At 37.2% G+C, this 27154-nt stretch overlaps 1 protein-coding gene across 10 annotated transcripts in view; it reads right to left on the bottom strand.

The window, feature by feature from the left end:
• The window catches only part of LDB3 (LIM domain binding 3), a 130611-nt gene that overhangs the window by 44205 nt on the left and 59252 nt on the right, over positions 1-27154 (bottom strand). For 6 of the 10 annotated variants that reach the window (XM_074874430.1, XM_074874429.1, XM_074874431.1 and 3 more), the window contains exons 5-7: positions 21654-22060; positions 6670-6839; positions 5660-5696 (exon numbers count right to left, since the gene is read on the bottom strand). In XM_074874430.1, coding sequence (XP_074730531.1) covers positions 5660-5696; positions 6670-6839; positions 21654-22060 — 614 coding nt within the window. Of the gene's footprint in view, positions 1-881; positions 1845-5659; positions 5697-6669; positions 6840-13237; positions 13442-16900; positions 16924-21653; positions 22061-27154 lie in introns of those variants that run through there. The other 4 variants (XM_074874432.1, XM_074874436.1, XM_074874439.1 and 1 more) reach the window with 3 other exon arrangements.

The following is a 27154-nucleotide window of genomic DNA, read 5'->3' as shown; positions in this document are numbered from 1 at the left end:
TTTGAATGAACTTTGTTCTTGTATGGACTGCTGATACAAATTCCAGATGTTTGGAAGCAGCAAAAAGTGTAAGAGATTCAATCTCATGCACTAATCTCTTTGATCAGAATTACTGCTACCAGATAAAGGTACCTAATTTGCAGTTTGTAGAAGTTAATGAAAAAGAAAAAAAAAATATTGAGGGCTGTAGGCAGGGCTGCACAGATTCAACCTTCCGCTGCAGAGACCAGTGTTTTATCACCAGAAACTTTTGCTTCAATCAATGCTAGGGACTCCTAATGCAGATTGTTGAGGGCTAACATCAAGTGTTTCTATGGAAATTACAAACAATTTAATTTAGTTGCATTTTTTATTTAATGATCAGAGCATAAACTAGAAAGGGAAGTGACATTGCTCTTGGTGTACTTCAAACAGAAAATAGAAATATTTGGGGGCGTTTGGTATAGGTTTGCTGTATCTTGACTGACACAGCTCAAAAGCAAAATGTTGAAACAAAAAGATCCCATTCTAAGCACCAGCAATGTCTCAAGTGCTTTCGCCATGGGCACAAAGTAATAATTATTGCCAGAGAATGCATATTATTCAAATGGAAATGCTAAATGATATTATCAATAGGTTGTCATCTAACATCTATTAATTATGCTTTATTTTCATTCACACCTAATGAAGTATTTTTTCACTTCTTTTGCTGTTCTTTCAACTGCTTTGTCAGGTTTATTCTAATTCAGATAACTGAAAAGTCAGTAAGAATTACAGGTAATAGAAAATTTGGTCAAAAAGCTTTCTCCTATTGTGGGAAGAAAAGTTCTCCTTTCAAGATTCAGTTGAAGCAGTTATTGTTTTTAAAACATAATAAAGTACTGTGTAAAACAGGCACATAATTATTTTAGTTTTAAAACCTTTTATTTCAGATAAAGCATGCTGCTATATACAGAAAAAAATGTGGGTCAAAGCAAGAGCAATACAGAATGGGCAACATATACCTTAAAACTTAACATATTCCTTAAAACTTACAAGATGCTTTAAAAAACTTCAGTGCACCGGTAGTACTATATATTCTTCTCACTCCTAAATCACCTCTACCAAAACGTTATTTCCTCACAGATCCTGAGCAACCACAGCTATCTCTAGCTTTCATATAATGACAAATTCAGGTTTCCAACAGAAAACTTACAGCAACGGTTTGGCAAATGACTTCTACCAGTATAATATATTGAAGGAATATAACTTCACATTGCTAATACCTTATTTCAAACAGCATTAATCAACTATGCAAACTGTGTTGTACATTTAGCAAAGTCTAGGCCAGGCTCAGTCAGTTTTCCTTTTCATCTTCCTTTCTCCTACTTCATTATCTTTACAGCAGTAAAACTCTGTAAAAGTGTAATTTCTCTTCTAAAGAAATACTATCAATAACTTCCCTCTCATTTTCTTCTAGAATTAAAGTCAAGAGAGTACAATAGTGATGTTTTCCTGTAATTTGGAAGTTACATTTGATATAGGAAAGGACAAAAGCTAATCTACTTCATAATGAAGAACATGAACCAGGTTGTAACATTATTTGTACTTTTGGTGACAGTGGATGGATAACAGGCTAACAACAGAAATCTACAAAAGACAGGCACTCAGAGAAAGGCCCTAGCAGTAAGTCTTTCCTGTGTGTGTGACACTCTTAGGCTCTAAGGACAGCAGTTGATTTTTTACTGTAATTCTCTGTCTCATGTATTTGCCTGCTAAATGTGGGCTTTTAACTTTTAACGTTAAGGATTTGCGCTGATAGGCCGTGATGCCAGTTGCGCAATTTGGCAAAGCGTGGGCTGTTACGTGTCGTTTCAAACCTTTCCCTGTGGCATGAAGAAAGAGAGACAGAGAGAGAGAGAGAGAGACAGAGAGACACACACATAGAAGAAAGAAAGGAGGGAGAAAGAAAGGGGTTAGGGACCATGGCTACCACTCCCCTGCCTTATAACTAGGGCAGTGGCAATTTATTTGGATTTTTCCTCAGCTTTCAAATCAGCGGAACGACGGCTGGGTGATCCTTTATGGACCACGTATGAAAAGTTTTGCAGTTGCTCATTTCTGAGAAGTAACTTGATATAACCTTATATTCTTTGACTTGTGCTTGGTATTACAGGGCTGCTTTTGCTAGAAACGCAGTGTAATCCCATTGTTTTCCTGCCAGCAGATTCTGTTGGCTTCCCCCCTCCACCCCCAACTGAGCAGTCAGTGAAAGTTAACTCCATACAAGAGCAAAATTAATGCAAATATTTTCCATTCTGTAATACCTAGGTCAGACTATATATACCCTGCTGTCCTTCCTGAAAGGACCATCAGCCACAGGTTTCAGCAGTACTTTCCCATAGCTTTTCTCAGCATAAGTGAGTACAAGTGTTGACATTTGCATAACTATTTCTGGCCATCAAAAAGCAGAATAACACGGGATTTTCAAAGCACAGTCCTGTGAAGCATTGGACACCCCCTGCAAATACCCCTAGCTACCTCTGACTGCAGAATGGGGCACTCAAGCAAGTTGTAAGCAACGTTCAGCATCTCTAAGGATTTAATAATTTCTAGATGTTCTATAGTTTAAATTCATGTTTTGTAAATAAAAAGGGGAAAGAGGAGGATATGGGATGAGAGCACAGTCAAGAAGTATATAAAACAGAACGGAAAATAAAATGTTCTTGTTATTTGCAAAACGTATTTGATTCACTGCAAACAAGGTAATTTTCCTCTCATTATTTACACCCAAAATGCAAGGCAATTGTGTTAATGCAGCAGAACTTGAGAGTGAAACCAGCCAAACAGAAATGAACAGACTGGGCTGGTTTTACTCCTCAGCCTGAAGAAAGCACAAAACAATAAACAGAATAAATGCCAACAAATTCACTAATATTTCTAAATCTTCTGTTCCTAATAACACAGTGTCATTCAAGTAACACTCCTACAGGAGTCTTGATGTATGACTTCTCAAACTCTCTTTTATGTTTTTAAGTAATTAAAATATATAACATATTCCTAGCTGAAACTTTGTGATGGTGTTTTTTCAGGGGATGTCAGAGCATACTACCTACAGTGGGTCTTACATGAAATTTAAGAATTCCCCTACTACTTTAAAGATATACCCCTCCATTCAAGGCAAAGGTATTCAGAAACATCTGTTTGGCTTGAAATGGATACCATCTTTCTGGAAAATATTCCATAACAATCATCACAATGGAAAGTTTTCATAGCAAGTTATAATCTGATGTGTGCCTTCAAAATAGCAGTAGCATGAGCAAAGGACAGTCATGCAATGCGCTCATGAATATTAACCAAAAGGAACGTTCTGCCACCTGAAAATTCTAAGGCTTTATTGGTTCTGTTCAGAGCATACATCATGAAGTTAGAAGCAGCAATCTAGAAGTGACTATTTTCATGTAAAACAGTTCTGCTAAAAATAAGCTACATGTATTTTTTTTTCTTTTTTTTTTTTTTTTTTTTATCCCCAAGTGTTTGGAAGAAACCTGATCACTATTTCATGCAGTTCTGGCTGAGTACACTGAAGAGCTGACACAAAGAGACAAGAGAAAGCACCAGAGAGAGATTGCTCACAGCACGCACGGAGACCAGAATTCCCCACACTGTGAAATCTCTGGCAGTTTAAGTTTTGGAACATGAAGGATTTTTCCAGAATGCCAATATAGCATGGAATTAATGCAACAATGAATCTGGAAAGGCTCAGGTTCCACAGTTTCATGGAAGCCCAGGAAGCCTTCCAGGTGATCCCAAACTGTGGGCATGGAGAAAGGTGTGGTTGTACAGGCTGTCTGGAGTAGATACTGAAGAGGAGTGCCTACTTCATTGCTGTGCTAGAAGAGTGGAGTTATAGTATGGATTCTGTGCATCTTTCCATCCTCTACAAAAACCAAAAGTAGCAGGGGCCTTGCCAAAAGATTAAACTGAAGGGGTCCAGTAGGCCCAAAGGAGCAGCATACGATGGGGCTGTTGCTACCAAATCTGCAGTGGAGTATGTGCAACGTTTGAGGTAGGTGCCAAGCCACCAAGATGGGGCAAACACTATCAGTTAGGTAGGCAGGAGACCCCATTTTATTCCTTGCACCAGAGCTCGTGTCAATTACACTGTACCTGTATAACTACCTAGTATATACTCACTTCTGCCTCTACTACCAATGAATGCCTTTAAACTTCTTTAGGTAATACAGCTGTGCCTAAATATAACCATAACCGTAACTGTCCTTGTGAAGAAAGGGTAAGACAATGATACCTCAAAACTCCAGAAAACGTGCAAAGCACAGTGGATATAGTCATGTACTTCAAGTTACACTGAATAGAATGTGCAATTTACACATTGATGTGTTACAAGATCATTATTTTCAACATATCTGATACCATGGTAAGTTTCCGATATCTAGTATTTTCCAAAGCCACAGACTACAGCTATAAAGATTATTTCTTTAAAACAACATTTGACTCTCAGATATGTATGGGGGACCGTTAAATTCAGCACAATGCTTTAAATCCCATCATAATAAGGAATTGGATGTGTGCTATTACATCTAAGCAGATAATGCACAATACATTTAATAAGAATTAGGCTTGCACGTTTGAGGGAAGAAATAAATCCCTGAGGGATGTAATGTCAAGCCTGATGTTCAGGCACCTAGCCATGAACTTCGGTGACCTGTAAGAACAAACATAAACTGGAAGTATACTTATATTTTCACAGGGAAGATAGACATCTTTCTCACTGGTTCAACATTTGTAAATTGTGCTGTGATCAAAAGCTCAGAATTTTTATAGAAACCACATGGCAGTAAAAAAAAAAAGTTAAAAAAGAAGAAGAGAGAGTATCAAACACATCACAAACCCAGCCAGTGGCTTAGAGTAGCCAACGTTATACAGGGATTTGAAGTATGCAAACAGAAAATGAGGCTTGCATGCAGGATCCTCTGATTCATCTACAGTTTTTAAACTCAACATAAGAATCTAATAAATCTATTTCCTGGCTATGCAGGACATCATAAGATGATAATAAATCTTCAAGTCCTTATTACTGAACAGATCCACTTTTTCAGTGGTTTTGGTAGGTCATATGAAACAAATACATTTATCCCCTAGCAAAAGCAGTCCTGTGCTTCGATATTCTACAAATTTGGGTTGTTTTTATTCCAAGCAAAACATAAGCAAATTATTATAGATATGGATGGAAAAAACCTCCTTTACTATATCATTTCAGGAGAGTCAAATATCAATCACAGGGTCATCCAAATAAATTGCTCACAAATTTCAGTACTATCACATTATATATTTTCATCCCGTTACACAATCAAGTTGTTATACAGGGCTTCATCTTAAGAACTCATTGCATTCACACACCCAGTAAAGTACACGGAAATTGCATGTGCAGAGAGCTTTCAGATTTGAACACACACTTCAGGAATTTTACACTGTCTTTCCTAAAAACATGCTAATTTATTATCCTTTTCATTCAAATACCTCTCACTGATAACATTTTATTTTTAGTGATTTTTAAGTAAATGTATTAGAATATTTTAGGACAAAAAGATAATAATATACATTCATATTAATGTTGTTTTAAACCATTATTTGGTTATCAGTAAGGAGTAAGCCATATTTTTCACAGGGAGTTGCCTACCTTGACCTCCTCAGGGCTTCTTCATCTGGATCTTGCACTGCAGGCAAAAAAATGCTTCCATTAATAAAGAAAGAAAGAAAGGAAGGAATTTGCTTTATGATGAAATTGTAAGTTCATTAGAAAGGTATCAGAAGCCTATCTAAAGATGCATTCATGCTGACTTTGCAGCAGTGGATTTTGTAAGAACAGCATGAAGACAAGCAATTCCCTAGAAAAGAAAGATGTTAGTAAGAAAGTAGCTATTACAACTACTTTCTCATTCATTATTAGCAATGTTTCTCAGCTGTAGGCAATGATTCTACAGAGGGCCTGCTGTTTTGTAGGAAAGCACAAGAGGCAGTAATAGATTCATATAAGGAGGAAATACTGAGTATTTCCCCCTGATGTGGGAAAGGTCCCTGAATTTCCTTCTCTCTAGATCAGAAACAAGCTCTGAGATTAGTACCAGGTGATAAAAAAAAATTTCCATAGGCAACAAGTAACGTAAGTTCAAGCTCCCATGACATTCATAGCAGGTCTAGGTTTAGGTAACAGGGCTGATAGAAATATAGGTTCAATACAAATGCTGATCCATGATTTTTTTTGACCTCCAGAGGTCACTTCTATAAAAGACTGTTAGAAGAGACATAAGTTGTTTATCTTTTTTTCTAATGAATTGCTGGCTTTGTACGTCTAGGCTGCTGGAAAATGAAAGATTACACTGCAGAGATTTGATCTGTAAGTAAGAAGAACTATGGGGTCCCAAATACTCTTTTACTGTATAGTCTGTTATACTTTTATGGTGAGACCTTGCAGATCAAAGAATTTTCTTCATAAAGTATAAGGTAAGATTGAACATTTTGGTTTCCTAGTTCCCTCAAGTTACATCCAGGGTTCTCTGATCTTAGCTCTCACTGACAATGACTACAGGCTGGACATGAGTCTTTCTTGAGTATTAGTTGCTAATACTGAGGTAAGAAAGACATGAATCTAAGATCATGATGAGGGGAATGTTTTGTTATTCGACTTACTGTACTCTGTTCCAGTCATCTGTGCAAGGATGCGGAAAGACTTAGATTGCAGATTGGCAGAACGGCGACTCCAGTCCTCGGTTTCATCTTCAGGCTTGTTCTGAGTTTTAAGCACAGCCTGATACACCGGAGAGGCGCTGTCTACATGAGGATCTTTAATAGGAAGGGTACTGCAATTCAGAAAGTGAAATGTTGTGAAACAGCACATGGTAGCAATCATCCCAACCTCTCTCTGGTCTTACAGCTTCTCATCCAGAATAATAGCAATCCAAAACAGGGCTTTGAAAATATCACTTTTTTAAAAAAAATACACAATTTCATGGCCTGTTATCATTCAAATCTGCATATTCAAAATAGTCTGAAAATGCTTGGAAATATCTGTTCATGATTCCTCAGCCGATGTAGCCACAAGCTTACAGTGGTTAGAATAACGTGTGGTGATAAAGAAGAGTATGCCAGGCAAAAACATTTATTTCTGAGCATTCTTGTCCCATATTATTTCTTATAAAAAGGGCTTCATGTTGATACTGTTTTATGTTATGTCTTATTACAGTTTGGGGCAGTGTGTTTTAAGGTTACAATTAGAAATAAAAAATACATTTAATTTTAAAAATAGTGTGATAGGCTATTATAGCTTTTTCTAGAGATGTTTATTCTTTGCCAAACTCTTAATTAAAACTTCCAGCTGCCATAACTCTGGATTCATTGTCTACTAAACGTGTGAAACGTAAGAATTCTAGACTTGCACTCAAGACTTACATACATATTTTGTGTCTGAAATCTTTAACAGCAGAATGTATCTGAGTGTCTTACGACAGCTCTATTCACCTTACAAAGTGATATATTCAGGAAGCAACTTCCAATTTTGTACACCTAAAGTCAAAGCTACGAAGCTCTGTAGCACAAGTGAGGTAACCTCTCTTTGATTTATGATGCAAGCTAGAAACAGACCTAGTAACTTAATAGCTTTTTTTTTCCCCTGTGAAAATAACTTCTGCATAGCATACAGTTAAAATTAAATATTAACAGAGCTGCAGAAATATACACTGAGGGGATGATGTGTGCTTGGAGTAACTTGGCTCCATGACTTCTCTAAATACAAGGTCTATTTTTAAAGCAAGTGATTTATTGCAACAGCTTTAACATGCTATTCCATATAGAGCTTTGCAAGCAGCATGCTCAACTTCATGAAAATTGAGAAATGGCTGTTAAAAGTTAAGGGCCATTTGGTCCAACTAAGTCACTGCTATAAAGTTCCAGGAGCAGTCACCTGCTATAAAACTTGCTTCCTTGGTTCAGGCTCAAAGTTAGTGTTCTCTAAGATACCATTGTGCAAAGAAAATCTACAGAGAAATTGGGTTTGTGGTTTGAAAGCCTGAGAGGAATAATGAAAAAGCCAAGAAGCACATCTGACATCCTACATACAGAATAACACACACTGTAATAAAAATTATTACCAGGCAGTGCCTTAAATATCCGTATTTTCCAGCTGACACACTCCTCTTCAGCACTGCATCATACATGCTGTTTTAATGGATTTGCACCTAACAATAGCATAGGGTGCGTTCTTCAGGTAAGACTGCAAGAACTTCAGAAACATGATATGTGCTTATATATACTATGGACCCAAAAGCACCCCATCTCTTTAGGATTTTTTTTAATAGAGGAGTATTTACATTCCTCATAACCCCCAGTATATACAAACTTCTCACTTTCTTGAAGACCCAACAGGTTACAAAACCCAGTCATTTTTCATTTTCATGTTTCAGCACAGTCACCCACATGATGGAGCATAGCTTAGAAAAAAAACTGACTCTTCAGTTTAAGCTCTGCCACAAAAACCCAAAAGTTATGTAAAAAAGTCTCTCAGGGTGGAAATTGCCCGATAGAAGGAAGCAGCATTTTCCAGCTCCTTTTTTAGCTCAAGTTTCCTAGACCATTTCTTTACAATATCTGAACACTAGCAGGTATGGAAGGCATAATGTGGACTTGTTTATTTTGGGAAGGGTGTGCCATCAGTGGCTTCCACTAATGTTGCTCCTATGTGCACCAATGGACAAAATAGTGCCATATCCTTCTTCAGATGGAAAATGGGAGAGTGAGCAGTAGTCTTCCTCTTCTGGCCCTTCATACCCAGCAGAAGGGCTTGCTGAGGCTGGGAACTAAGCGCAGTAGTGAGTTCTGCCTCCTGTTGACTTAATGCAGAAATAATCTTTATATGGAAAAGAGATACTCTGTAATACCAAAAGTCAGTCAGCAACTCCCTCATGACTATTCTGCTGCCACTTCTCACTCCTGGGTATGCTGAAAAGTTGTCACTGTAAAGGGTCCAGCAAACGTTCCCCAAAAGGTGACCCAGTTTTCAAGTTCCCAGAGGCACTTCAGGCCTATGTCTTAGTACTTAGGACTGCTGATTTCAACCATGGACTACTGTGGCAACAGCAGTGTGCAAGTCATGGACAGTTCAAACTCCTTTGTTTAAATCCTCTAGCTGAAATACTTTGTTCTTATATTACGCCCAACATACAAAAAAGCAGTTTAAAAGTGTATGTATAGATATGCCACTAGCTCAAAGGTAGTTAAAAACTGCTAAAGGCTGGACTACAAATTTCACAGTAGCAATGTGTGGCATTAATATGACATATTAATATCCTTATGGTAGATGATTAAGGCAGGAAATGGAGCTTGGTGAATTAACCTTCCCTAGCATAATGAAACACGTTCGTATAAATTGAACTAAATTAATGCAATACATTGGAATATTTCCAACTTTGTCTTTAATGCAACAGGCCTTTTTCTTTTTTTTTTAAATCATAATTATATTGTAGGTGAGTTACTAGGACATATGAGCCACTCAGCATGGAAGTGTAAAATAGAGCGGATCACTGGTTATGAGCATTTCATAAACCTAAATGTGACAGTTGATTCTTTCAGACAGCCTAAAGATGCACATAACCATGTTAATACTTCCATTATATCTCTACTTAATTTCATTTTTTTCCATCTGGGTGTGTATGTGCAGAAATATCATGCATCTTTAAGCACATTACTTTAAAATGATGTTACTGAAAAAAAATTCTTCCCAAATGGGTTAGAACTTCTGAGGATTTTTCATATTATAGCCCAAGGTATTTTAGTAGTTTTCAATAAAAATTTGTCCCCCTTTTTCACATCATCATATAAGTCACACATTATTAACATTAAAACAAGCTTTAAAGACAGTCAAACCTCTTTGAATAGGTAGCAATGTGATTTTTTTTTTCTTGGGAGTTCATTATAAACTATGGTTTAACATGCAAATCACTTGCTGGAGTCATTATTCAGATTTAATTTAAGTAGATAAGTAAAAACTTAGGAACACTGCAGTGTTCTACCCTTGATATAGACATACAATGAAATATTGTACCTTTGGCTATTAGACTGTTTTCAACTATTTAAAAAAAAGCTCTAAGAGGTAAAAAAAAAAAACAAAAAACAACAAACCACCACACCAACCCACCAAACAAACTTCATGCAAACTGGTAAGTTATCCAGCCAAGCTGACTTACTGTAGAGAATACACGAAAGACTTTAGTGTGTACAATCACATTATTGATTCTGCTACTAGAACTGTTAGACCTTAACCCTGATAAAGTTGTTGGATTTACGTCTACTTACATGACTTGTGAATTTGGCTAAAGCTGCATAATGGAGGTTTGACAGAAACGTACTTGAAATTTACTGACTACATGGTTTTACTGCAACCAACTCTTGGTTCTTGGTATAGCAAAAGCAATTGAAATAAAGCAACACAGAGTGAGAAAAGATATAAAGTCAGGGCATTGAAATTTTTCTACCTTTAAGTTCCAGCATAAGTCTGAATAACTGCAGTATAAATGATTTATATGCTTTCCTTTGTGTTTGCCATGGTGACCCAGTACATGTGAGTTATTTTCCAAGTGACACGAGCCTGATTCTGATCTCACTGACTTAAGTTAAAACATCACTGATTTCAAGTGGTCAAATAGAAACTGAATTCTTATCTTAAGCCTGTCTATTCTTCATCACTGATAAAACAAGTAAGCAGTGTTTCTAGCTACTGTCTGCCAAAAAGAACAGAAGCCCTTCAGATCTGCAGTTTGAGTATGCTTACCATCTCACATACAACTTGTGGTTTCAGGGCTTATCTCTAATGTAAAATGAAAAGCTCAAAGAAGAGTAATTAAGTGGTGAGACCAAATTATAGGCAGAGAATTGAGACAAAATGAATCAGTACACAAGTTGGTCTGCTTTTATATAACAAACTTCTCATACAAATATTTCTACATTAAGCATAATCTTATCTCAGACTTGATCAACTAAGCAAACTAAGAAACACCTTCAGTTTCCACTGCAAATTAAAGTTCAGAATATCACAGTGGTCAAAGCAACACCTTAAGGAAATGAGTTACAGGTTTAATTGACTGAGTATCAGTCAATGGGTAGGCCACTGTTATATCAGCAAAAACCTTGCCTTTATATCTAGATTAAAAATGCTGTGTTAATGGTAATAAAACAAGCTACTGAGATAATTGTTTAGTCACTAAGTATTATGAGTTTAAAACAAAGGAATTACAAAACAGGCTGTAGCTCACAGCACAGTAGAGAGTCCCCTGCACCTGACTGCATGTAGGAATAGAAGCATTAGTTTCTTCTGGGCTAGGTGAATGTCAGGCTTAGGAGTCACATTCCAAAATGAAAGAAAAGCTATATATATAGTGGATCTTGCACATAAATTTTTTTTGCAGCATTACAGGGAGAACATAGTCATGGAGTTGTCTGTGAAGAACAATGGTCTGCTAGAGCTGTCTGATACAAAAGGATTAATGGAAATAATCATCTCATTTCAAAAACACCCATGAGATAGGTGGATTCCATGTTCAAAATATGGAAAAAAAGTTAGAACAGAGCTTTTGTTAGTGATGCTTAACACCGCTCTTGGCTGCTACTGGTGCAACAACTCAACAGTCCGTGAAAATCTATTTTTTTTTTTTACCTCTGTATCCATTCATTTGGCTCTTTTCAAGATATATGTATATACTAATATAATTCAGTACCACCTCATGATTTATGATTCAAGCCTTTCTAATGATTCAGATTCTTTACAATTTTACATGTGAAGACAAATCTGTAACCCCCCTGGAAAGTGTTCTGATCTTCCAGTTCTAGTTGCACTCTTTAGAGTTCTCTCACCCTATCTGGGATTTTCTAGAAAGGGCATTTTCCTCTCCCCACAACACTGTGTTTTGATCTCCTCCACAGGTGGGAAAAGATGATGATGTTTTCCAGTCCAGCAGAGCTATTCCTGTGATTGGAACTGCATTTGAGAGATTCTTTTAATGTGCTGTTTGTAAAATGAAAAGGATCCATGTGCTCAGCAGTGAAAAACTTTATAATCTTCTGATCACTTATCAGGTAAAATTTTTAAACGTTACTATTTGCATTATATAATGTTACAGCATTTAGTAGAAAATGCCAATATATCATAAAATGTCTCATATAATCCATGCCTATGAAAAATGTGAACCTGTATAAAGAACACAGATAGAATGAACTTATTTTATTGTACTTTTGCTAATTGGAAATATGAGTCTACTTACACCTGTGGAGATTCACTGAGTCATGGTCAAAACCAACTAAAGGTATTGTTCAGGATCCATCATTAGGGAAAGTTGTGATGAACAACAAAGTAGCATTGGTGCAAAAAATCAGTGGGGAAAAAAAATAATTTAAAAAAACAGAAAAGAAATGGCCAGTAAAAAGGAGCACAAGCAAATACATAAAACACCTACATTTTGAATAAGCCTGCAGCTAACATATTGAAAAGAGACTATGTTAAAGTGTGTTGCTATACCTATATTTTGGTGTCACATGAAAAGAAGGTAAGTTCTATTTTGGGTAGAAAGATACCCAATAAGAGAGAAACCCAGCTACATTCATCGCACATATAATTTCAGTTAAGTCTTAACAATTGTGGATAAGTTTATGAGATAAGATTACCAGAAACATGCACTGGAAAAGCAGAATTATTAAAGATCAATGGATTTTGCCATAGTCCAAAGGATATGTGTAAGACACATGTGTTGTATGTAAACTAGGGACAGGAATAATACAGCACAACACTCCGTTCTGAAGAATAAAACAGTAGCCAGTACTAAATAAATATTTTGCGCTCTCCATGTATCAATAGAAATTCTGCCCCCTCTTTCCTGTTCTTTCCACGTTATGCATATAATACAGTGGTTATTACAGAGCACAGTCATCGTAAGTGAAAAGCTAACAAACGTCATATACAGAGCGCTAGATATTTTGTGCAGTTTACCAGTTCTAGGAAGAATACCAAAAAAGAAATGTTACATTTTCTAACTATCTACCCTTTTAACTTCAAGACAATGAAGTGCTTTCAAACACTACCTAGGATTGATTTGTATTTTTCACATGTAAGATACTTCAGAAGAAAGAGTCCAGGAAGAGCTTCCATGTTACACACATAGGGACTGTTAGCCGTATCATGCAGACAAAGAGCATTCCACACAAGGAATGACCTTACCTAGCAAATTCTCCACCCTGGGCTTGTGCCTGGCCTGCAATTGCATCCATGATAGCATCTTGGGAATACATGCTGATCGGGGTGTTATACTGGGCATGAATTATAGTAGCCTTGCCGCCCAGGCCTTTCACCTCAATGGGTTTGTGTGTAGACAGGGCAGAGTCCTTCAGGACATTGGGGTTGAAACGCTCCGTGAGCTCCGTGCTGGGTTGTGCAGGAATGAGGTTCAACAGGCAAGGGAGGGGAAGAAAGGAGAAAGGCGTGACAGTTCAGTGAGAGAAAAAGCACCAACAGAGGAGCATGCATGTCTGTTCATGGCATCTCACCACAAAAGCTGCTGGTCAAAGGATAAGAGACACCATCAGTAGCAAGGAACAAATAAGCTGGCTGCACTAATGGATGCCATTTTTGTGTTGGCTCACAGATGTATAAAGAGAAAGAAAGGTGAAACAGTTGTCATTGTATAAAAAAATCATGACAAATCCCAAAGTATGTGATACATATATTAAAATTCTATTCTTACATGCATATATACATATAAGTGTATACAAACATACACACACATGTGTATATGCATGCCCATGGATGTACATACATACTGCAGAGAATTCCCAGCTTACATACTGGATCCATTCATTCTTTCAGAAGGGTCTTACAAAGTGCTAGAAAGTGCAACAGGATGATCAGATGTCAGGTCCTCTATTATTTAGAAAGTTCCAGTACTTTCTGTCTGGATTATTAATCATAGTGAAATTTAGTACTTGTGCCTTTTAATCTTCAAAGCTTTCCTCAAAAAGACTAATCTTCCCAAAATCTCTGGACAGCCAGCCATAAGTGTTGCTGTAGCATGATAAATGCTCAGTCTCAGAACAAAATATCCTATATTGCAATCACTGGGACAACTGCAGTTGGAAAAGTAGCCACCATATTTTCCAGTGGCTCTGTTTATGAGGAAAGATTTTTATTTGAGAAATTGAGCCATGAGCAAGTTACCCGAAGCTCCCATTGGAACAGAACAAGTCAGTTTAATGTCAGACTTCAGCTAAAGAGCACCTGGCTTCCCCGTAGTGCCTAGTTGTACATTGCTCTAGTCCTAGAGTTAGGACTGAGTATTGCCTGGAGTTTCAGTGAGCAAGCTAAACCTCAGCTGCCTGTCACTGAAGTAGCTGCTCTTCTCTAACCTATGGGAGATAGATGAATCTCTAGTCCAAGCAGCAGGAGGATGCCAGCAGTATAGATTCTGTATGCTCAGCAAACTGGGCAAACCTGAGAATTCTGTCCTTTGGGAAATAACAGATATTTCACAAAGGTTTCATTTTTTAACTGAGCCCAAAAAGCTGGAAATAGATATATCTCCCCCCTTCTGACAAATGTAATCCCATTTGATCGGAAGAATTTTCATTTTGAGTTTAGAATCATTATACAGTAAGTTTATCAACTATTAAGTCTTCCACTGAATTTTTTCATGTGACTGAACAACAGCTTCTCTGGTTGGCAAGGGAACACCAGTGTGCCTGCCTGCCGTGATTAGCCCCAGAGGGTGAGCGTGTAAACTGAACCCTCAACCCGGCATGGAAAAAAAAGGAAAATCAAGTTAAACTGGCAGCCATCTGACTTAATCTTCCAGAGATTATCGAAGCTGATGTGCCACCTCTGAACCCAGCCAGCGGATTCCACTATGTTTTCAGCCTTTTGTTTGGTGGGATGCCCTGACTGAAGGTGGACAGTAAGAGAGATACAGTCACACATCATTCAAAACACTTGATAGAACATTAACAGCTACATGCTTGAGGAACAGACACATGAATATGCACATGCTATATTACAGCCACAGCCTTTAGTTACACACATCAACATTTTTATGAGAGGGAACCAGAAAGCTGCATTATGCAGTCAAAAAGTGAAAATCATCTTTTTACAAAGACATTTTCACATTTAAAATATCTCTCCATTAACTATTCATCAACTATGATAATATTATTATTACACTGACATTATCTGTTGAAGAGTGATGTGCAGAGATGTACAGGTTGTTATACTCTTGACTTTTCAGCACGCACATGCCTTACTTTAACAAGTATCTCTTACTTTAACAACTATCTCTTTTCTTTGTAACACCCTAAACGATCACATGACAATTACAAACACACACAGGTCCTTGAGATCTTGAATTTAGTGTTCCCTGTCCCCCACACTGTTAGAAGTATTGAAGAGATTCTAAACCCAAGATCTGAGAAGACTGTGTGAATGAAAAGACAGAGGTTAAATATTCCACTTTTAAAGAATAAAGTTCAAAGCATTTGGTTTCTACAATCAATTACAAAACCAAAAACTAGTAATCTTAGAACAGCCTAAACTTCCCTAACAGTAGCAGGGGTGTATGTAGGCTTTCACTTGTGGTATTTAAACAGTTTCAGTGGTATCTTTCAAGAGGTTTTAGTCATATTACACATACCAAGGCAAAACTTTCACTGAAGTTAACGGGTGTCCCAAAAAATAAGAAAACAGGGTACAGATTTTCAACTGCAGTTTTCTTTAGAACTCTGGAAGTAAACAGAAGATATTAGTGTTTGTAAGGGGTGCTGTGCTCTGGGACAAAGTGGCAGAGGTAAGACCCTAGAGACAGCTGGAGCACCTCTACAAAATGAATAGGACTTTTCTACTAAACTGGAAAAGGATCAGGAAAATAAATCCCAAAGCAATATTAAGAACACCCCTATAATGTGACTTCTGCTTTCTAGGACAATTGTAACAGAATAATTATCAGTGTAAATTAGCTAGTTTCATCACTCCAAAGGAGTTACATCATTTGCATGACATCATACCCACACCTCATCAAAATCAGAGAATGCCAGATCAGTGTAAATTATATGCATTAAATATTATTTCAACTTCATGTATTCTACTACTTCTAACCTTCTCTTGTCAGTTTAAATTTGACTAATTATTTATTTTATGCTGAATTTAACCCAGTCTCCAGCAATGTCTGGACAACACTCAGTTCAGAGACAGGAAGTGGGAATTTAGAGACGATCCTCTGCCCTTAGAAGAACTAAAGATCAAAGCTGAGGACACTGTGAGCTTTCCTAAATAAAGCAGATCAATCATATTTTCAAATCAATAGTTGCTTCTTGTTTGGGCAATATGTTTACTAAGGTAAATTACTTTTTAGATATTTTCCACATCAGCATCTCATACCAATCTAAATTTGAGTTTTAGGGGAGTAGGGCTTTGTAAATTAATTTAATGTTGAGGCTAAAAATACGTCACTAATAATACAACAAAAGAGGCTCAGATAAGGCTTCCCAAATCCTGAAGATATGAAGACTACTTGAAGAGTTAGGAGGAATTAAACCTGGCCTGTGGAGATGAAAACATCTGAAAGCATTTACAAGAACTGAGCAAGCTCAGGTGCCAACTCCATTTGCAGCATTAGAACATCACCAAGAAATGCTGAACATGGGGTGTGCTTAGAAGGGAGCACCACTGGACAGCAGTGGCAGCGCATGACACTTGCCATACCAGTAAGATTTTTTTAAAAAAATATTTCCACTTGCAGGCAGACACAGCAGGAACACAAGGGATCATGCTACCCCAGAAAACAAATCTTCACACAATACAGCATAACACAAATACTTGGCACTATATAGAAGTGATACTAACTTGGCAGCGGTGTTGGTTATGACCTAAAAGAAGAGAAAGAGAGCAAACAACATCAAAACCAACCAAACAGAAAAAGTCAATAGTTTTTAGAGTGCAAAGGGCAAAAGGTATTTACAACAGCTAAGTAAAGCTTTTTTCAGACCATCTACAAATAAGAAAAAAAAAGTAAATGTATGCCTGAAAATCCCAACAAGATTAAGAAAGGAAAAAATGTAGGGATTATAGTTGATCCACTAGGACTTGGTAGGGTACCATGGCATTTTGGCTGACCCTTGAATATAATTTTATTGCTATGCATCCCTAGAAGTACTATTATCAAAGTATATGGGGGGAGGGAGCAGGGGAAGAAAGAAGCATTTGCAGAGTATATTTTCATCTGAAAATAGCAAATGAGTGGTAGAGATTATATTCTTCCCTCAGATGCTAAATATCCAGGGATGAAGTCTGTTCTCCTCAGTCTGCTCTCAGAGCTGGTATTTCAAGATCGATTTTTTGATCTTTTACATACTGGAGAATATCCAAAGAATATATTGGTAGATGTTTTAAATTGAAAACTAAGGAAAATGCCTTTGTATTTAACAAACTATTGGCCTAATCTGATTTACCTACATTATGCCAACAGCAGTGTAAGCCAATCAGTTTCAGAATAGTTCTTCCTAATGTATTTCATGTGAAATGAAGCAAGTCCATGCATTATCTGTTTTTTTTGATATCCCTATCAGGATATTTTCTTCCATCTGGTATGCACACAGTATGAAAAAAAACATATGTTTATGCAGCGAAGCAGGATGTAGCATGAACAATAAGTGACAGTGGCTTGTACAGCAATTCCAAAGAAACACAACACAAAACTCAATGTAGGCCTTATGCGGGCCAAAGCTGAGGGCAATGAACAGATAGTGTGCTCAGACTGTAATATTATATTATTTGCTAATAACACTTTCTGTTGGTTGCACAAATAACATTAATGAGCTATGACATTTATTTTAACTTAGTTCTTTCAAAGCTTAGAATACTCATATATTGCTCTGATATTCTTTTGTAAAGAGAAATTCTTCACATTTTGCACAAAATAAAGAGAGTCCAGGATCAGTTAATAAACATTTCTTATTTAGCTGCACAGAATGTTGTTGACAGAACTGGGCATTGAACCTTCCAACTTCCTTCTGTAACATTTCTGGATCTGGGATTGATACAGACATATAGGAAAGCAGAATACAGGAAATACAGGACAGCAATGTTATACTGTTAGAGTGACATTCAAAGTGGATTTGTCTCCTTCTGCTTTTGCCTTGCAGAACCTTTGATATTACTGCTTCTTTTTACATACAGTCCTTTTGCACTGGCTCATCCAGGTGCCTTTTTCATGATCAAAAACACTCTAATGAGCCAAAGCTGCAGTAAAGGCTTTGCACTTCCATGGAAAAGCAATCACAGATCATCATTTGCAGTTTCTGTGCTTCAGACTCTTGGATTCGAGAATATTCTTCTAACTTTATAAACCCTACATTAAGCCAAATATATCGGTCTGTTACACGAACCAGTAGAGATATATTAGGAACAAGCGATAGCCTGTAAGCACATCAGTGATCCTATATCCATTTTAGGTATGTGCAGGACAGCTGGGCACTCATTTACAACGAAACACAGGGTAATAGTATCATTTTCTGAAGTGGACTCTGATGACTGCTTTAATCTTCTAACCCAGGCCTTTGCCTTACACATAAAATAATATTTTAAAGGCAGAACTACCATTCCTAAAATGCACCTTAATTAGAGGAACCACTTGTTTGCATATAAAAATATGTTCAAAGATAAAAATCCTTATGTGCGCACACTAAGAACAGCTCAACGGCTACATGTCTCAGTGAAGATTTTTTAGATGTGACAAGGCTACTATAGGTTCCTTTAAAAAGAATAAAGCTTTACTTCTCCTTATGTTCAGTATGTGATGAGAAAATTCTCTCCAGTTCAGAGCCATACATTATTTTAGCTTGATTCTAAATATGGACATGTATGAAACACCCAACTTGCTGCTCACAGAGGTCACACCGTAAGAAGCTAGTAACCCAAGCCACCTGGCATGTACTTGTGGGACAGGTATTTACTGCCCTTGACCTACAATGTGAAAAATAACTTACATTGGAATGAAAAAGAACCACATGTTACAAGCTATGACTCACTCTTCGTATTTATTAATACTCCCCTTTCCAGAGCTTTCAGCACATCAAGTTCCACACTCTTAACAGGCCACCCCTATTCTTCACCCTGGGCCAAGCTGATAAAGCTTTAATGTAAAAGTGTATCAGAGGAACAGATGCCTTGTTACTCTTCACAGATCAAGGAAATAATCTCAAAATTAATTTTAGCTTTCTGACAGGATTTTCCAAAGGGCTTAGCTAAACCTCTAACAGCAATTCACACAATTAAGTTTAAATGATTTGGTGAAAAGGACACCAAACTGAACTATGAAATATACCTTAAGAGCATCCCCCAAACCTGAATTTTCTTATAGCTTTTACCATACTGCTAAGTTCATGAATGCATAATCAATTCTGTTCTGGAGCACCACAATTTCACAATCTTTATTCAGCATCGCATATTGTACCTATATGGTAAGCATGTCCACAACAAAGTCCAGAGCTGATTTTGCAAAGCTCACAGTGCTTTCCCTGTGCAGTCTTTCACATATATCCACAACAAACTTGAGACTATCATGGATGATACCAAATCCCAAGGTAGTTACAGGTTCCATGCTACTCTCCTCAGAGCAGTAGGAAAGATGTCTCGCATTTCATGGGTAACACTCAAATGGGAGTAGGAATGACAGGATTATTGAACTCTGAATTTTCTCTGCATGTAAACAGAGATGTACAATTCTTGATATCTCAGAGGAATTACCTGAAAAGACACATGTACTTAGTGCTTCTGGGCTCTTTCATCTTTTTAGATTGTTCCTGGGCTGCAGGATAAAGGCTGAATTTTTTTAACAAAACATTTAGATGATTTCTCACAAATTTTCTGATTTGTTCATCAGTGCTACAGATATTGCAGGCAGATAGACAGCAATGCCCTAAAATTTTGTTCAAACTAAAAGAAAAAAAATCTCAGATGGTTGTTCTAAGGTAGAACCTTGCTTTGTAATTCAGTGCACTGCCACAGGCATGCACTAACATGTACATATAAAGGAGCCATAAACCATGGAAAAGCAGCAGAGTGAAGACAGTGAAGTGTATTCTGCAGGTACACCTTTCTTGCACCCCAACAATTACTGTCATTATGTAGCCCTATTGCAATGCCCTCCGGAAACAACAGAATAGTTCATGTTGATTTCGGTGAGTGATGGATGCAGTTAATTAAATTTTGATAACAGAAATAGTCAGAACGCTGAGCCATCCAAAATACAGGCCCATCACCCTCACCCCTGCAGATGTTAAGAAGGGTTGTGAAGATAGTGGGAGAAAGATAGTGAGATATACTCCCAGGAAACTCTGCACATTGAAATAAAACAAGGATTAGTTTTCTTCAAGAAAAACTGTCAATTAAGAGGGAAGCTTTCTAAGGTTTATTTTGCTGATCTTGCTTACTAACTGAAATTATTTTCTTTTAAACAGTAATTGCCTTTCTTAATTATCCAGTATGAGGGAAGGATAGGATTTTTTCAGATAATTAGGATTGTTAATGTCCAGTGCTCAAGAGTGTTACATGAATCATCTAAACTACTCGAATCATCCAGAACATGTATATATGCTCTTTTATAAAAGGATAAAATACCCTTACTTTGCTACAACTTAAAACCCCTTGGTTTTACTCTTGCAAAGAGCTTCTGCAATGGGATATAAAGTACTTGAAAATATGCATTTGCTATCAGACCTCAAGCAGGTTGTCTGAATTTTGTTTCTCTCCATATAGCCAAGTCCCTAGTGTTGAAAGTACATTTTTTCCCATATTCACAATAAGAAATTTATCTTCATTTAAAAAAAACACAAATAAACAAATTAGAAATTTGTTTGCAAATTAATACATAAAGGCAGAAAAATTAGGAAAACTTGTTACTCAATGCTTTTTCTCATGTACTGTAGTCCAAGCTCCTCACTACTAATAAAACAGTTGCTCTGCAATACAGTAACACAGAAAGCCTTGACAGCAGGGGATCAAGCTATCTGGGTGGTATCTAGAGATCATTCCTGGTTACATACAAGTTAAGAGCAAAGCTAACAGATGTGATGGACAATGTTCAAACCAGAGGATTCAAAATATAGCAATTTTGACTCATTTTGCATATGAAAGCCAATACATTAAGGCAGGAATTATAGCAGGACACTTCAGCAGACTAGCAAATTTGACAAATTTGATGGTCAAAGCAATTTCTCCTTAGGAAAGTACCAAAGATCAGATCTGTTTTCTAGCAGCTTCTGTAACAGCCAACAGTGATACCTGGTTACTACACGCATTAGTTTAAATCGCTAAATGCCAAAACCCTGGGATGATCACAGTTACTTCAGTCATAGCGTTCCTTCTCATGCTCTGGTGACTATTGCCAATCCATATTGCAATTCAGATACCAAAGACCAAGAGTTATTCTATAATGGTACTATATATGTTTTGGGGGGGTACTGGAAAATTTAATGATTGTTCCAGACCTTAATCATGATTACCAGACAAATGCACAATAGGGTAGGTACAGTTACATTCATTTTTTCAGCAAATTCTTTACTTATTGAAATATTAAGTATTTTACCATGTTACCTACCCTCTAGGAAGTCCACCTTCCGAAGCCCTTCGGTTGAGACTTAATTTATGCATCTCAGCCATTTCCCTTAGAGTCTCTGCTGAGTAAAGGCCAATAGGGTTGTTATACTGCCTTGCAGGGCTCAGCTGCTGTATCAGGCTATTGCCATCAGTCAGTACAGGGCTTAGTTTTGAACCTAGATTACTCTTTGCAGGTGAAATGTCAGGAGTCACAGACTGAGAGGACATGGAAGATCTAACTGTGGTAGTCTTTAAGTAGGAAGAGCTATTTGAAAAGCTGATCTCTTGCTTGTTGAGGTAGCCTGAAAACGTTCCATTGGTTGCTAAAACACTACCCATAGGCCCAGTCGCTGTGTTAGTTAGAGGACTGAAGGTTGTTCTGTTGCCATTGATTTCCCAAGCAGGTTCCTGTAGTAGCAAACATGCAGGCCAAGAAAAGAAAAAAAGAAAAGAGCAATCATAGAACACATGCAAAAATAACATATCTGCAATTACTGCTTTCTGAACATATTGATAAACTTGCAATACACAGACTGGGGCCAAATCACCCAACCTTTCATGGAAGATTTTAAACAGAAACATATTGTTTCAAAATAAGGGAAGCAAAACATACTCAGGCATTTTTTTAAACTGGGTTTTAGTTGAAATCAACAAATAAAGCTTAACATTAAAAGAGCATTTGCTACTAGTCAATCTAACAGCAATAATTTTATAAAGACAACACTGTCAATTTCTAGGATAATTAATAAATCTTAAAAAATGTCTTGAGGTCAGAATCATTTGAAATAATATATGAACATAAAAGTCAATGCCATTATTATACAAACATAATGATTCTAAACCACACCATTCTATTTTCCTTGACTACACTTCAAGTTATTGAAGGCCACACACACGTTGCTTTCATTGGCTCTGGTTCATGCTAATTAGGCCATGCAGCATGGTTAGCAGATAGACCAACAAGGACTCGAGAACAGTTACTGCTCAACAGATAGGATGCTTATTTTCCGATCATTTCTGCATAATTTCCACTGGAAGAAATGTGTGCATGAGTACGTAGATGATGAGTGTATGATCCTCCTGTTACGACCCAAATAATATTCCCAACTAGTACAGCAGGATGTATTGTCCTAGTTGAAGTCACAGGAATCTCTCTGACAGTAGCTATACCGATAGAAGTCTGAGCTGGTGCTCAAAGTAGAAACAATCTGCCATCAATCCTCATCCTGGAAAAATGCAATACTATGCTTCAGTTTCATAAATGATTTGCTATTAACGCAGATTAGTGAAACCAAAATAAAAGGTAATCCCAAAAAAAGAATACTGCTTTTGCAGCAACACAACGCAGGAAATAAGTTGTTGCATGAGTTCTGAGGAAGTTTCACGTAAAACTTCTGTGCTCGTGTTGCCTAAAACACCCTATCACTGCTTCAAGCTCATTCTTGGGCAACACCATCTGAATCCCAAGGATTGGAGGGTACTCAGCACTTTGTGGGAAGCACAGAACACCCTTAGGGTTAAATTGTCTCATTTCCTTCCAGCTACTGGCAGCGTGTAGGGACCACAGCTCTGTACTTTTTGGAAAAAGTCTGCCTACCTGTAATATGGACAATTTTATCAGAGGAATACAAACTTCACCTTCAGGTGGGCATTTTATACCCTTACTCTCAGTTTTCTTACTCTAACTTCTACAGGATCAGTGACCGCAACATGAATAGCAAGATTCTAATATTGATATTTTTAACATCTCTTTAATGTTTGCCTTTTAAATCTAGCATCCTGAGTGCTGGAACTCATAGCACATGTTTTAACACAATGAATTATTTAGTTTCAAAGCTGTTTTATTCTTCACTTTTGTTTGCCTGTAATTATGTGCTTTGGATAAAAAAACCCTAAGGCTGAGGTACCCAAGAAACTATTTGAATGCTTGTCAATTTACAGATTTCTCTAGAGTCATGACATCAATTTGTAGCTTCTCAGAAGCTCCTGGCTCCAGCCTAATTTGGGCTACCTTGCTTTTGCTACAGGAGAAGGATCACTTCAACTTCTCCCTCTGGACCTAGATACACTGCAGCCAGAACTGGTACCCAGATGCCATGACGCTCACAGTTAAGATGCCCATCAGTAATGCTGGCAGCATGCTGCAGTCCAGCTCTGGGGGCAGGGACAGGCAGGGGACATTCTCCAGAAGAAGGGATGGAGCCCACAATCTGCCCTCAATGACAGCCAGTACAAGAGCAGGTGGTGGCCTGCAGTGACGTTTAGCCTCATTTGGGCCAGCACTGTTTCAATTGCCATCTTTACCATCTTACACACATCCCTCTCTTGCATGAAACATAGGCCTGAGAATAATTTGGCCTCTGGTTTTCTACTTTTGCTAGTATTGGTTAACAGTCATTTACTGATTTTGATAGTAAGGTTCACTAGAAACACAAATATTTTATATTCTCCTCTTGCATTTCTTATATTGCATATTTAAGTTTAGGGAGATTACATTTGAAAAAAATCAAGATAATATGGCCCGATTAATTAAAATTAATTGCAAAAAAACCCCTAAAGGTCTAAGGATATAATTAATCATATTAAATACATTTAAGATGTTTTGAAATCAAAAACATAAGGCAGATGAACTGAGAACATTTTCCTTAGTAATAAACAGGAAGAGATTTTAGCTGGCATTAATAGCTGCCTGAGGCTGTAGAAATAGATAATCCTAGAAACATTTTTCAGACTATGTCTTTTTAAATACATTTGAATTACATCCTTCAGTCATTTATATCCTCATATTGAAAACTGCAACCAGCCAACCTTTAAGTGGCCTACTGGAAGCTTCCAAGTATCATTAAACAAATAGAAAACAGGGATTCTAACTAAAAATGTGTTGTAAAAGAGGCACAAATGAAAACGGCCATGTTCATAAATTAAGTCACCACTTCTGCAAATGAGTTTTAGAGGCTAGCAGAGGGGGACAAAACAAATATTAAAAAAACCCAAAACAGAGGCAATAGAGAAGTAAAAGGATATGCCAGAGTTATATTTGTTACCCTGAATACTCTGTGGCTTTTATCTAACTATAGGTTTCCTTTCTAAATGCCATAATAAAAGGACATGCAAGTAGATCTGATTATAAAGTATCAGTTTCAATTGCTAATGAGAGAAATGCCATATATTTCCTTAATCCTAATGCATTTTCATAGTTCTCAGTAACTGGACACTAACAGAAGGAAAAGAGAAAATTATAGGACTGCCATAAAAAATGATGGTTGATGATTTTGCTCACCTTTATGACATGAATGGAGTTTTGGTTTCACTCCTCAAATGATTTCTGGCTGGAATACCAGCATGCTGGTAACTCAACACTAAAATTCCTGGGAAGTCAGCAGTGCTAGGTTAGCATTTGCCATTTTGAGTTAGTATTCAGGGTAGTTCTAAGGTACTTGTTTTCCCTGTTCTTGGTGGGAAAGGGATGAAACAGGAAGTGTCTAAGAGAGCAGCTGTATAACTTCTAAAGAATTACTGCCGAATGAATTATTTAGCTCTTTCCTTTTGTGACTGACAAAGAAGCTCTCATACAGTTTATTCCTGGTAGGATATTTTAGATTTTTTTTTCTCCAGTTCAGGGGCAAAACCAGATTAATGCAGCATTTCTGAAACCATTTCTGAATGTGAAGGTCAGATTTCTAACACTGAGCAGCAGCACGGCTGTTAGCATTACATCACATGAAATGTAGCTAACAGTAACAAAAGTTCCCCTGTTTCCCATCTCTCTCATCTCATTCTGTTTCAGTCTCTGTGGCTGGAAAAGCAAGCTAACATTTCCAGCTATGCAAGTCTGATGCTACCCTTCAGCCGACCAGAAGAGGAGGCTCTGACACTGAGCAATGGGCTTCGCTCAAAAAAGATGTGATCCTGCAGCTATCCCTTACTTTGGGGGGAAACTGCATTTTAATTTCCCAGTGTAATGTCAGTGAATGAGCTTAAAACTGATAAATGTATAGAAGTCTCAAACATTTGGGAATAAAAGGAAGCTATGAATCAGCTCAATTTCCATTCCAAAATATTATTATTCTTTTCTTTATAAATATTCAATTTCTATGAAAAGCAAATGCTCCTTTATATGTATCAGAGAAGTGAGAAACAAATTTATATTGGAAGACACAATACCAGCTTTTCAGGTCCTCTTCCTTTGACAGCCCATGTTCTATTTATCTGTTGCTATGGCCATACAGTCTTTATTTACCTTTGGCTCTTCTGGGAGAAGAATTTTAACACTATACTAATGAATTTGGTGTCCCAACATGTCCAAAGAAGCACTTGTTGCTTTAAACTTTTTATAGACAGAAGGAAATGGAGGCACCATGGCATTAAATGACTCTGCTCAAAGACATCGAACAAATAGCTCTTGGCTCAGCCAGCTCTTCCATCCTATGCTTTACTTAAAAAGTCAATCATATCTTCATCTATTTTCTCTTAGCCACGCAGGTTCCCAAATTTGGCAAGAAATAAATCATAAGCATTATGAGATCCTCACTGGGACTTTGAAATAAGTGTGTTCAGTACCATTTCATAAAAAACACATAGTCATATTACTAAAATTAAAGAGGCTGTCTTAACACCTTTATTCAAAGGGACAAATGTTAAAGCTATGCTTAGCCTTAGAGGTTCAGCTTGAACATTTTGAACTGCACTGAATCTTCACCTGTGTTGTGCCCCACCCTGAGAAGCTGCAGGAACTCACTGACTGACTGATGATGGCTTAGTTTCAGTCCTCAGACTCATGCTTACTCTACTTGTTATTTGAATGCTTTCAGCATTATTTATGCTCTGTCTTCCAGCTATGCCACACCCGTACAAAAGACTTGACTAAATCTGTTGACTAAAACAAGATTTCACTAAACTAAATGAAAATTGTTTCAAGTTTGAGATTAATGTCAGATAAGGAAATAGTGAAACTGCAAACATGTCAAACTTAGTTCCAGTAATAGCCCTACACCTCATTTGATGCCATACTTATGGTTGCAGAACCTGTATCATCCATAACATTGATGAGCTCAAGAAAGTAAGGAGACAGTGTATGTTATTTGTGGAATGTAGAAAAATGCCTATCATGGCGAAGAACTCTGGGGTTTTTATACCTTCCTTACATCTTTGAAAAAGAATGTACGCTTATTTTTCTAAAACACAAAATACCATGACCATAGTAGTCAAAGAAGAAACACATGCTTGAAAATTAGTGAAAGCTGCAATCAGATCAGCAATAATGTACAAGAGAATTTATGGTTTAAACTAGACACTGAACTTGCACATGCAGATTTTTAGCTAACATTGCCATGCCTTAACCTTGACTCAGAAAGATGAGAAAAACTTCTCTCAATGTTTGAAGACAAAACCATCGTGACTGTCTTGTAGTTTTTTGCTCTTTTTTGAAATGCAATAGAATTAATTTAATGTGAACCAGAGTCTAAACACTGTCAAGCAGTAATGTGGAGGCGACAGCTTCTG

The sequence above is a fragment of the Strix uralensis genome, chromosome 7 (assembly GCF_047716275.1).
Source record: "Strix uralensis isolate ZFMK-TIS-50842 chromosome 7, bStrUra1, whole genome shotgun sequence".
NCBI lineage: Eukaryota > Metazoa > Chordata > Aves > Strigiformes > Strigidae > Strix > Strix uralensis.
This window is presented reverse-complemented; position numbering and strand designations above follow the sequence as displayed.